At 32.5% G+C, this 13,295-nt stretch overlaps 2 protein-coding genes across 4 annotated transcripts in view; one reads left to right on the top strand and one right to left on the bottom strand.

The window, feature by feature from the left end:
- The window catches only part of LOC144844236 (DNA repair and recombination protein RAD54-like), a 172,400-nt gene that overhangs the window by 80,511 nt on the left and 78,594 nt on the right, over positions 1–13,295 (top strand). The window lies entirely within an intron of this gene.
- LOC144844258 (hydroxysteroid dehydrogenase-like protein 2) lies at positions 33–13,148 on the bottom strand. 3 transcript variants are annotated; one of them, XM_078701085.1, is made up of 9 exons: positions 13,022–13,148; positions 11,058–11,221; positions 5,404–5,617; positions 4,647–4,750; positions 4,285–4,386; positions 3,584–3,787; positions 1,880–2,098; positions 1,050–1,291; positions 33–764 (listed from the first exon to the last, which is right to left on the bottom strand). In XM_078701085.1, the coding sequence occupies exons 1-8, from the start codon at positions 13,033–13,035 to the stop codon at positions 1,050–1,052; spliced, it is 1,263 nt and encodes a 420-aa protein (XP_078557211.1). In that variant the 5' UTR covers positions 13,036–13,148; the 3' UTR covers positions 33–764. The 3 variants fall into 3 exon arrangements, with proteins under 3 accessions (XP_078557211.1, XP_078557212.1, XP_078557210.1); XM_078701086.1 differs by having other exon boundaries at positions 33–536; XM_078701084.1 differs by having other exon boundaries at positions 33–1,291.

Genomic DNA, 13,295 nt, shown 5'->3' with positions numbered 1-13,295 from the left:
ATTTTTAAATGTAAATAAATACAAACAATTGGTTTCTTGCATAATCATTTATTCTTGTTTTTAGTAGTATTGTGTTTGTACAAAATGTTAATTTATCCAATTTGATTCCAGTCATCAAAAAGAATGTAATTTTTAGGCTAATTGTATTCCACTAAAATTCTCAGAATTCAACATTTTCTGGAACACCAGATGATATTTGCAGATGATATTTGCAGATACCATATTGTTTGAGCAAATAATGAAACATTGTTTTGAATACACTTCCATGAACAATAAAACAAACAGTAGTTATGAAAGACTAGTGATGGAGTCACTTGGCGGGATAAACAAACAGCTGGCTACAAAACTCACTACAAATTTTTAAAGATATTTATTTATGCAATACGATCTAATAGAGTGTTTGTTTTTAATGGGTAGCACAAAATTTGTGTATAGCACCCTCTATAGAAAATCTCAATGTCCCATAGCAATGTTTCTTTCTATAATTTAGACTGTAATTCCCACATGAGTGTTTCTTTCATAGCTTTGCCTTTGACCTATAATTTAGACTGTAATTCCCACATGAGTGTTTATTTCATAGCTTTGCCTTTGACCTATAATTTAGACTGTAATTCCCACATGACTGTTTATTTCATAGCTTTGCCTTTGACCTATAATTTAGACTGTAATTCCCACATGACTGTTTCTTTCATAGCTTTGCCTTTGACCTATAATTTAGACTGTAATTCCCACATGAGTGTTTATTTCATAGCTTTGCCTTTGACCTATAATTTAGACTGTAATTCCCACATGAGTGTTTCTTTCATAGCTTTGCCTTTGACCTATAATTTAGACTGTAATTCCCACATGACTGTTTATTTCATAGCTTTGCCTTTGACCTATAATTTAGACTGTAATTCCCACATGACTGTTTATTTCATAGCTTTGCCTTTGACCTATAATTTAGACTGTAATTCCCACATGAGTGTTTCTTTCATAGCTTTGCCTTTGACCTATAATTTAGACTGTAATTCCCACATGACTGTTTCTTTCATAGCTTTGCCTTTGACCTATAATTTAGACTGTAATTCCCCCATTAGTTTTTCTAGTTTCATAGCTTTGCCCATGTCTCCTTTGATCTTTAATTTTCCCATCATGAAAGCTGTAGTTGGTTTTAATGAACCTTTAAACATCTTCACGAAATCATCCACTTTCATTGTCATCTTTACATCAGCACCGCCCTCAACCTCGCCTTTCCCAACCGTGCCAGAGCCACTACGCATATCAAGGTACCAATTACTTTCATCAATATCTGCAAAGATAAAATCGATTAATAAAACGAATTCTCAGCTCCCAAGACTAACTATTTTATTCCTAATCCACCCCTCAATATCAACAGCTCCCTCTTTTGTCAGATACTGAATGTTTACTGGTACTTTTCATTCATAATATAACAATACAGAGGCATGGTCAAACAAGAAAGGACACCTCCTATATGATTATTAAGTTACGAGATCTGCACAATGTCTTCTATACTATAATGTACTTCTACTCTGTACTGTATTTCTACATACAGAATCACATTACATGTCCAGTATTATAGGCAAATTCTGTAATACAGCGTCACATATGTAACACATGTGGCACCTGTATAATGTTTAGGTTAAGTTACTCTTATGATACAGGCATAACATGTGATAGATGTGTGACACTGTATTACAGGACAAATACAGATACTGGACAAATTGTAGATACAGTATCGAGAACTGGCTACCGTCTACCACTTATTTCTCCATGCTTCTCCAAAACTAAATTTGAAAAACGTAATGTAAAGACTGAAAGATAATTATGCACAAAAGCATTTGTGGAAGTGAATTTGCTATTGAGTTTGTTTTATTACCTTTTAATTCAAACTGAATTGCAGCTCCCATCTTTTTAACATGTTCCTCAGACATGATGCTTTTTAATGTGTCCATTAACTTCATAGCTTCAGCTGCCGATGGACTGGATGCTTTACCGCCACCAAATGCAGGTTGGGAACCGTGCTTCTCCAGCTGGTCCTTCATATCCTCAGGTGATCCAGCTTCCTCAAGGAAAAAGTCTGGAAGCAGAGTATGGCCTGTAAAACACAATTAATAATTATAATAATTTATCAAGATCAACTTGAAATGTTCATGTTCCCAAATCTAGTTTGAATTAGATGCTTATACTTTTTAATGAAATTATTTTGTCTTAAGTCTTGTTTACACCATGGGCCTATAAATTATACATTAATTATAGGTCCATGTTTACGCTATCAAACAAAAAAATGTGATGTGCCCATATATGGACATGATGATGATTTTTTTTGGTCAAACTAGTTTGATAGTCTAGACCGAGCTTAAATAAAACCCAATACAGTGCTGTAGCCACGAGAAATATATTGGTGAGGTGGTCTCAAGAAAATGGAACAATCTATATGTGGGCCACACACGGTTAGGGTCAAAGGCCTTACCAAACAACATACTGGTGGCTACGGCTATGCTATATACATATTTGACAATAAATATTACAGGACTTATTTTTTAAAAGGGTAGCATTTTAATATTTTACCGTGAGTATCAAAACCAGCAAATATTCACTACGGTTTATTTATAGTGACATTAAGTGACAATAAATGTATATTACAGAATGTGGGTGGAATTAATGCTAGACATGTGTAGGAAGAATACTGATTGTTCTATTGACTGTAAAAATAATATCCATGCCAATATCAACAAGAGATATATTTAAAGATAATCAATACTGTACATATTGGTACTATAGAGTATTATATTGTGTTTTGACTGAAATGTAAATTATAGTTATATTGATGTAAAGATCTAACAGATGTAACAATATATATGTGTGTGTTAATTCCGACAAAAGTCAACATGACAGTTAACAGAACCAAAATATACATGACAAATGTCAATTTTCCTAAAGTAATAGCACCAATCATTTGGTTAGCTATGAGGTAGTAGGAACCTTTAAAATTGCGACGACCGACAACCGACCTAGGTCAGGTCAATCGATGTGTCGTCAGTCGTTGCCTTGACCTAGAAACTATCAAACATGCGTTCGAGGTGAGGAGCGAGGACACGTGTTCCGATATCTCCGCATGTGCACGAATTGAAAGCTCCCTCATGTATCTATCTACACGACACATACTGTTTGTGTATCGTAGCATTCCAGGTACACAAAAGTATGTATATAAAAATTCCATAATTTATTTATATAATGTAATAACATACTTTTGGGACACCCTTATTAAGAGGACACTTTCCCACGAAACAATTGAGAGGCAATATATGTTTTACCAGTACGACCAACCCCTATTGAAGAGGTATCTATCACACCTGTTCCGGCACGGTTCCGGTCCGGTGAATCAAATGTTTTGTTTTCACGACGCTCCACGCGGCTATGCGCCAATGGATATGCACGTAGCCGTGTGAAAACGAAACATTGACGTTCAATTGGATTTTCCGGCGCCGGACCGGAACCATGCCGGAATAGGTGTGAAAGACCCTTTAAAGGGCCACTTTGGTCATGAAGGTGTCGCCTACTATATATTCAAATGACCCACCTGGTTCACAAGCATATTTATCGATGTCTGTTACACCAACAGATTGCAACACTTCATCATCAATGGCAAAGTTGCCAGTGTATGATTTACTGTCCTTAGTCAGGATTGTGTAAGCGGCATCCGCCATTATATCAACGTTACGACACTGCTTCCGTGTCTCACCGGTTCCACCTCCAAGCATGTCCATAGCGGCAGTCCATATGGCTAGAATAAAATACAATGTTACCATGGAAACATTAATCGAATTGTAGGGCATATACCTATCAAGAGTGGGTGTCTTTTTCTTCTCATCTTTACTGTTATTGTTTATTTTAGGGATGTTGATACATTTTTCTCTTTCCATTAAAATGTAATATCAATTGCATTAGACATATTTGCTGTATAGATTTTATTTTCTTTTCTAAATAGTTACTTATAAATTTTTATATTATTATATATATAGGGGCGGATCAAGCATTATAGATTAGGAGGGGGGGCTAAATATTTCATAAATGATAAAAACGATCCGTTGGGTTGCAGAAAAATAGTCAAGACATGACACGTTTAGCCCCTGCCTAAATCTGCGCTTTATTTCATGTTTCCTGAAAAAGATGATTAAAACCTAGCCTAAAGTTCTTTCAGCCAAACACCACTATCACTATAACGCCTAGTTATAAAAATCCACAAGATGTATCATTTTGTGAGTCCAATTTTTGCAATACCTGTTCTTGGCCACAAAGCATTCACTGCAATGTTGTCATCTTGCAACTCATCAGCCATTCCTAATACGCACATTGACATACCATATTTGGCCATTGTGTATGCTGAAAATTAACATAAACATATGTTTACCATTTACGTCATCATCGTAAATGAACGTAGGGTTATTGATCTATCAATATCATAACTTATCTGCAATACTGTACCTTTTCCCAACAGACACAATTTAATGGTTTAATCTTTAAATAATGTAAAGAGTTTGGTTATAGTTATAGTTGTACAGACAAAGAGATAAAGGGGGATATGGTAATGGAATTTACATCATTATTGTTACATAGTTATTTATCTATTTAAATTATCTTACCAACATGATTCTTGAACCATTTCCGATTCATATTCAAAGGTGGGCTAATATTCAGAATGTGAGGATTCTTGCTGTTTTTTAAATATGGTAAACAAAGTTTTGACCTAGAAAAAAATAAAGGTATGTATAACGTTAACCTGTAAGAGTAAAATGACAGGCCTTTTCTCCACTTTCTTCTCAACCCCTTCAATTTCATTTTTAAACAAAGTTATGGTTTTACACTTTGATAGAATCAGGATCTAGGAGCTCACCCCACCTCCTTTCTTTTTTTTTGACAGCTAAAATTAAATTATGGTACCTGTTAGATAATATCTATTTTAGACAGACTAAATTATTATTACGTTAGCAATCACCATGTGAATGGCAACAGTATTATTTATTTATTTCTGTCTTTATTGTGAAGACACCTTCAGTATTGTAGTACTGATATCACTGGTGGATCACATAAACAAAATCAGACGTACACAAGTAAAAATAATATAAGTAAAGTGAAATGTAACATAAAGAAAAGCAAAAAATAAAATGGACAATTACTGTAGAGACATTATTAAATGTTATATATATACATTGGCCATAGTATAACATTTGTTAGCAACATTTTTAATGATTTCCTTTTGTACATCTGTACATACAACAGTATGTACAAAAGGAAATCATTAAAAAGTGTATAAGTAATGTATCTAATATATATTTCATTGTAAATGATGGATGTATATTGAAAAATAATAAAACATGATTGCGAAACCCAGCTGCTTACGTTAGGTAAGTTCCTCTTGTATTCACGTTATGCATTAAATCATATTTTTTCATCGATGTTTCCTGCGTCCCTGTAAGGCTAATGGCGCTTGCATTGTTCACTACGATATCAATTCCACCGAACGTCTTCACCGTTTCATCTACTGCATTTTGAATTTGAATCTCCTCTCGGATGTCCACGATGCACGGAAGACATTTTCCGCCTGCCTTTTCAACTGTAAATTATCAAAACAAAATATCAGTCTGTGAAGGAATAATGTTTTTCACATTTTTAACTTTTTACTTATTTATTATCTTAGATCTTGCTACCCAGAATATTGTTGTTCTCAGTAATTTGTCTTTGCATTGAATAAAATATGTACCATAATATTATTATTTATAAAGCTGTGTAAACATGTTTATTTATCAATTGGTACCACCACCAGATCTAGGGGTGACTATCCAAAAATAGAAATGTCATTGTCTTTATTAATTATTAAAAGAAAAATAATGAAGATTAATACAATACAATTGCAACAATATATCAATTTGTATGGTATATTTAAATACTGTTTTCATTTAAAATAAAAAATATAAAGTTGAATGGTTTACGGTAGGAAGGAAAGAAAATAATGATTATTGCGAGTTTAGGGTCTGGAAACAACTATAGTGAACTGAGAATTGAATGTCTCCCCAAAATGGATTCAAGCAGGATATGGGACTTGGATATTTTAAATTTGACAATCTTATCCAAACACATTTACAGAATATTATTAAATTATTACAAATAAAATTATAATTACAATATTCTAAGAACAATATACTCTTATTAGGTGATCATTTAGAATAAAATGATCACCTATTGTTATTGTATAAAATCTTTATTATTATTTTTTTTTTTTTTATTATTTTTTTTCTTTTTATTGTTTCTGTACACTATTTTGTGTAACAATTATCTCAAAAAGTTTAATGTCAATGATTACAAAAATTTCAGAATATCTTTCAAATAATACAACTTAATCCTAATAAGCTTTCCAGCGTGATCACTCATCCGTGACGACATTTATACGCCATTTTGCGAAATCACATTATCAATCATATCTCCATAATTCATTATCACATATTATTGAAATTCACTACACGTAAACTTCAGATCAAGGGTAAAAATATTAGCAAATAAAAACGCACGCGCACGTAGGTTCATGCGCGTGATATCGCGCGTTAAAAATTTAAAACGCTCAAAATTAAGTTTTGATCAATTTAGAGCATGAATTAGGCCATTTGCGTGTTTCAAAAAATTACTGCGCAAAAATGCGTTTTTGCGCGCGCGATACTTAAAAAGCGTAAAAAATATGAATTTTTTTTACAAATCTCATTCTACTCACCATCCTTAGTACATTCACCAAATTTGAGTCAGTTCCGACTTAAAATAACGCTATACGAGCACGTTAAAAATGACAAAATGCGCACATTTATTTTACAAAAGTTCTGAAAATGGTAAAAAATAAGTCTTTTTTAAAATGAAAATAATTCTTCAGAATGCAAGATGACCCCCGATTTTTTTAACTTATTCTGGAAGCCATTGAGTTGTAGATATGAATTCATGTACACATTTTACGTACAAAATGTTTTGACGTCATCAAATGGCCACTTGAATTTAAAAATTAGGATTTGTTATCTTTTTGTGTAGATTATCACATTCAACAGAGCGCATCTTGGTTATGTGTGCTCGAATTTCACACAACTTTCAGTATGTGCTTGCTTAATTAATTATCTTTATCATGAGTTGACACTACCTTCATTTTAATGACGTCATCACGCGTAAAAACTTAAATAACGTAGGCCGTGTAATTTCACCTTCGCAGTAAATTTGAATATCTTACAGCTCTTCAGAATTGAAGGTTACCTTGATGATTATAATTTATTATGAAAGCTGATAAAATGTAGATATTAATTCATATAAAAATTAAGCCTATCGGATGTTGTGACGTTAACATATGGCCAGTTGAAGTGAAAAAGTAGTTTTTTCATATTTTTCGTCAAAGTTATACACAATTCAAAGAGCGCGCACAGCGCTTCTACGTGCCAAATTTTTTTCCAAATCTTATATTTTTTTGCTCAATTAATTATCTTTCGAAATTGTTATCTTAAAGTTTAGTTTGATAACGTCATCATGCCAAAAAATTAGAACATGTGTCCCGTAATTTCACCTATGCTACACTGTATATAGATATACAGTATATACTGTACATATTGTATATGGCATATAGGCACAACTCAGCACTATAAGCATATAATAGGATGGCATACATCAACATTTTCCGATCGTATGTTAACGTACGTGCATGTTTAAAAAAAAATTAATTTCAGTAAAATGATAAAAATGATCACCTATAATTCGTCAAAGTGACGAATTAAATTCTAGTCTTTTTATTGTTTCTGTACACTATTTTGTGTAACAATTATCTCAAAAAGTTTATTGTCAATGATTACAAAAATTTCAGAATATCTTTCAAATAATATAACTTAATCCTAATAAGCTTTCCAGCGTGATCACTCATCCGTGACGACATTTATACGCCATTTTGCGAAATCACATTATCAATCATATCTCCATAATTCATTATCACATATTAATGAAATTCACTACACGTAAACTTCAGATCAAGGGTAAAAATATTAGTAAATAAAAACGCACGCGCACGTAGGTTCATGCGCGTGATATCGCGCGTTAAAAATCTAAAACGCTCAAAATTAAGTTTTGATCAATTTAGAGCATGAATTAGGCCATTTGCGTGTTTCAAAAAATTACTGCGCAAAAATGCGTTTTTGCGCACGCGATACTTAAAAAGCGTAAAAAACATGAATTTTTTTTACAAATCTCATTCTACTCACCATCCTTAGTACATTCACCAAATTTGAGTCAGTTCCGACTTAAAATAACGCTATACGAGCACGTTAAAAATGACAAAATGCGCACATTAATTTTACAAAAGTTCTGAAAATGGTGAAAAATAGGTCTTTTTTAAAATGAAAATAATTCTTCAGAATGCAAGATGACCCCCGATTTTTTTAACTTATTCTGGAAGCCATTGAGTTGTAGATATGAATTCATGTACACATTTTACGTACAAAATGTTTTGACGTCATCAAATGGCCACTTGAATTTAAAAATTAGGATTTGTTATCTTTTTTTGTAGATTATCACATTCAACAGAGCGCATCTTGGTTATGTGTGCTCGAATTTCGCACAACTTTCAGTATGTGCTTGCTTAATTAATTATCTTTATCATGAGTTGACACTATCTTCATTTTAATGACGTCATCACGCGTAAAAACTTGAATAACGTAGGCCGTGTAATTTCACCTTCGCAGTAAATTTGAATATCTTACAGCTCTTCAGAATTGAAGGTTACCTTGATGATTATAATTTATTATGAAAGCTGATGAAATGTAGATATTAATTCATATAAAAATTAAGCCTATCGGATGTTGTGACGTTAACATATGGCCAGTTGAAGTGAAAAAGTAGTTTTTTCATATTTTTCGTCAAAGTTATACACAATTCAAAGAGCGCGCACAGCGCTTCTACGTGCCAAATTTTTTTCCAAATCTTATATTTTTTTGCTCAATTAATTATCTTTCGAAATTGTCATCTTAAAGTTTAGTTTGATAACGTCATCATGCCAAAAAATTAGAACATGTGTGTCCCGTAATTTCACCTATGCTACACTGTATATAGGTATACAGTATATACTGTACATATTGTATATGGCATATAGGCACAACTCAGCACTATAAGCATATGATAGGATGGCATACATCAACATTTTCCATCGTATGTTAACGTACGTGCATGTTTAAAAAAAATTAATTTCAGTAAAATGATAAAAATGATCACCTATAATTCGTCAAAGTGACGAATTAAATTCTAGTTTGAAATTGTTTTTGTTTTTCTTCTTACCATATGGTACTTAAAAACAATAATTATAAAGTTCAATGGCTTTAATTAAAGTAAATATCTGGTTTAATTGCGATGCCATAAGTCTCACAACCTGGATTTAATGAATTCTTAACTAATGACATTTAAAAGCCATTATAACATTTAAAAATAACAGAAAGTAAAAGCAATTAGATTATTAAAACATTACTAAAATAGAAAGTTAATTAATTAATATTTTTTTACTACTGTATTTTTGTAGTGTGAAAAAAAACAAATAAACAAAGAATTATAAAATTCAATTTAAAAGACATTGTTTTAGTCCCAATGACAATTAGTAATAAAAAAACAATAATGACAAATTAAAATTTAAAAAAAAAAAGAGATGGTTTAGCACAATTTTTTACTTAAAAATTTAAATCTTTGTATTACTGTCCATGTCAATAAAAAGATGATTATCCAAGATTCCCAGACAAGATAATAACAGATAATTGAAATACCAACAATGTCCTCCTGACCTACAGTAATAATCAAATTATTGACCCGCTTCAGCGCAGGATGAGGATGAAAAATCACCTTGACCAATCATAACTGGACATTAGCCACGTGGAACCTTCTTAATCACCTACATTATCTTGTTATATTTCTGTTTATCTGTCTTGACACAGAGATACCATAATACTATATTTGATTTGAGTATAATCCTATGCACAAATCCCTTCAGTTAATTTAGTCCCACAGTCAACTTCAAATTTTTTCAGGTCCTAGCACCTGTATCACTCACTAACGTAATTGTAACTTTAATGGGTGATGTTTCATAGTAGTTGATTGTTACATTAGTGGTTGATTGTTACAGCACCTACCATACGATAATCACTTTGCAACTTGGCTCACATGACCATGTATTGCTGCTCAAAAGTTTATCAGTAAATTTTACTAAATTCAGCAGGATTTCTTGAGCTCATTTTCAAATACAAGAGTAAGACAAGATCTGGGACCTTTTGCCCCTTATTAAAATTCAGGTTTGGTTTTTATTAAAACAAGGGTATTCAAAAGTTTTTCTACTGGATTCAAGTACAACAAATTTTTTAATTTATTATATTTTATATATATTTATCATATTCTCTCAAAATTGGTCCTTTGCTTTTTAAATTTAATTAATTTTTTAATTTGAAGAATACTGTTCATGTTACTGTGCGAGCGCAATAGGCCTACACCAAACATGGCTGGACAGAAGAGGAAACCGATCCCTGACACAGGTCTGCCAGAAGAGTAGCAACCAGATTATCAGATTTCCTTAAAGAATGTGTCACTCGTTTACTGAATAAAACTCAATCTTCCAAATGAACCTGCATGCAACTCAAGCACTCAATTTCTCAATTTAGACTACTACAGTGTGCTATCTTCATCAGGGCAGAGATTTTGATGTGGCCACTGTTTTGGTCTCAACTATTTTTTGGTTGTAAGCCTTTATATCATACTGTGCCTACGACAGCCTCCCTTATTAATTTTAGGTCTTCTTACCGCAACGATCCTTCAAAATACCCTAACAATACTACAGTATATATTTATTTTTGCTCACTCACATGCCAGCAAATAAACATTAAAGCTTTGTCTGCACTATCAAACTAGTTGTGTGTGTGATATGGTAGTGATATGACATCATCATGTTTGATAGTGTAGATAGTGCTTAAGTAACAAAGTAATTTATAAAAAATAAAACCCCATGCACTCACTTTCTTCTGCTGCTGTGTATATTGTGCCTGGTAGCTTTGGATGAGCTTGTGCCGTCTTGGCAGCTATAACAATGTTAGCACCATCTTTAGCTGCCTTTAGTGCGATGGCTTTTCCGATGCCTCTACTAGCACCAGTGATAAACAGCGTCCTACCAGCTAGCTTTCTGTAAAAGACAGAAGAATATTAATCATTTTGCTGCTAGTGCTACTTTGTAGCATGCCGCTTGCCGTTTTGCGATGACCAATACTAATTAAAGACTCATAATAGGGAGCTTTTGATTTGCAACTACCTATCCTATGTAAATTATACACCAAATCATTGTCACCCACTAGAATTGATAGCAAGTACTACATGATAAAACTAGTCTTGCCCTAAAAAGGTTAAACATAAAAATTTTCAGACTTGCCCGTGTTTGTGACCAGTCATAGTTAGACCTATTATTCCTACAGTGTGCCTTTATTCAATTTGCAAAACGCCTACTACCTCAGTTTAAGCATGTGCTTATTTTGGGTTTGAACTTTGAGCCATTATCATCAATTATTATCTAGACAGCATTTATCAAAATATCCAGGTTAATATTCTTACAATTAACATATTATTGATCTGGAAAGGGTGATTACTGTAGATAATAACATGGATGACTATCAGTGCCCCTTAATATATATTTACTTATTTATTTAATTTACTTAATTGTTATTACTTATATATTTATTTACTTATCTACTTACTTTATTATTTACTTATTTACATTAAATAAAATGTAAAATTGTGCAAGGTATCAAATTGTTATGTACAGATCGTTGTCAAACTTCTGCATTCTTATCTTAATCCTTGCACAATTTCATAATTTAGCAAATATTGGAAATTGCACATAGCATTTTTGTTGTTCTTTAAATTTGAAAGAAAGGCTTAACACAGATTTACTAATTAGTAATAAAGTCAACTCTTCCAATACCAGACTTCCCAATATGTCTGGTTTTCTGTTAAGTCTGGTATTCTGAAAAGAATTTAGAACCTTTACGGCCCCAAGAAACAGAGTTTCTGGTTTTCAGAGACCGGTATATTGGGAGAGTTGACTGCATAATACCATTAAACAAACTTCTCATACAACTTGTATATACAAACACGTCAGCCCCCACACTCTTTGGGTGGGACATATTCAATTAGTTTGTAAATTTGTACCAGTATCTACCAGTTAAAATTAAAACTGCAAATATGTTTGTATTTATTGTAATAAATGAGGGTACAGTAGTTAGTATGTGTATAACAAAATTGCAAAAACGATGATATTTTAAAAGCTAGTAGTTAAATATATTTCTCTCTAATGTCAGTAATGTTATTTGTATGTATTTTTGTCCAAAATACATTCAAATAAAATCAAGAAATGGCATTGATGTTTGTTTACATTTTTTTAAAAATGTATACAGGTTGTAGGCCTATATGTCGCCCCTATCTATATAGCTAAGTTAATGAGACAATTATATATTAAATGAGAAATAGCCTAGGGCCTAGAATAATTACCAATCTGCAGAATCAGTTTGAACGGAACATTATACAAGGATACAAGGAAACTTTATTCATCCCAACTTGGGAAATTGTGTTGCTGCCGTAAAGAAAAGAGTTTTGTATATATTTAAAAGTAAGCCTAGGCTAAGTCTACATTCACCAGATTCAATACCCTAATTAGGCCTACAACAATACTACTACGATCTCCAAACGCTATGATATTTAGGCCTAGCCTAGGCCCTACTGTTTTTTTTACACGGGCAGTGATGGGTCGACTCTGTCTGTAAAAAACCGGTGATGGGAACAGGAGGCCTGGACTAAACTTGTAATTGGTATAATACACAAATAACACACACACTAAAATGTTACCCATAATATTACAATAATACTATATGTAAACATGATATAATTTTTCTACTTTATTAAATAATGGCATTTAAATTATACCAATCCTTACCCTGTATTCAACATTACTGATTTTTTTCCAGGTCACACTACTACACACAGATAAAAATGTTTACCGCCCTCTATGTCGTTCCTAAAAGTTCGTCGTGTGACCATGCGTCACGATAAATAATGACCATGCCAAATATGAAGATGACTACAATAAAATGATGAAAACGATGGAATGTGATAACATAAATAGGAATGATAATTCGGAAAATCAAATGATTGAGATGATGACGATGATGATGATGATGATGATCACTATCAATGGTGATAATGACAGC

This window comes from Antedon bifida, chromosome 6 (genome assembly GCF_963402885.1).
Source record: "Antedon bifida chromosome 6, ecAntBifi1.1, whole genome shotgun sequence".
In the NCBI taxonomy this organism is placed as follows: Eukaryota; Metazoa; Echinodermata; class Crinoidea; order Comatulida; family Antedonidae; genus Antedon; species Antedon bifida.
Note: the sequence above shows the minus strand (reverse complement) of the source record. Positions and strands in the feature narration are given on the sequence as shown.

What these genes read in the sequence shown, in the direction of transcription:
- LOC144844258 (XM_078701084.1), bottom strand. An exon ending in ACAAGAGGAACTTACCTAAC is followed by an intron (nt 4,751 to 5,403) that starts GTAAGCAGCTGG and finishes ATTTTTTTCTAG; the next exon opens with GTCAAAACTTTGTTTACCAT. An exon ending in TGCTTTGTGGCCAAGAACAG is followed by an intron (nt 3,788 to 4,284) that starts GTATTGCAAAAA and finishes ATTTTATTCTAG; the next exon opens with CCATATGGACTGCCGCTATG.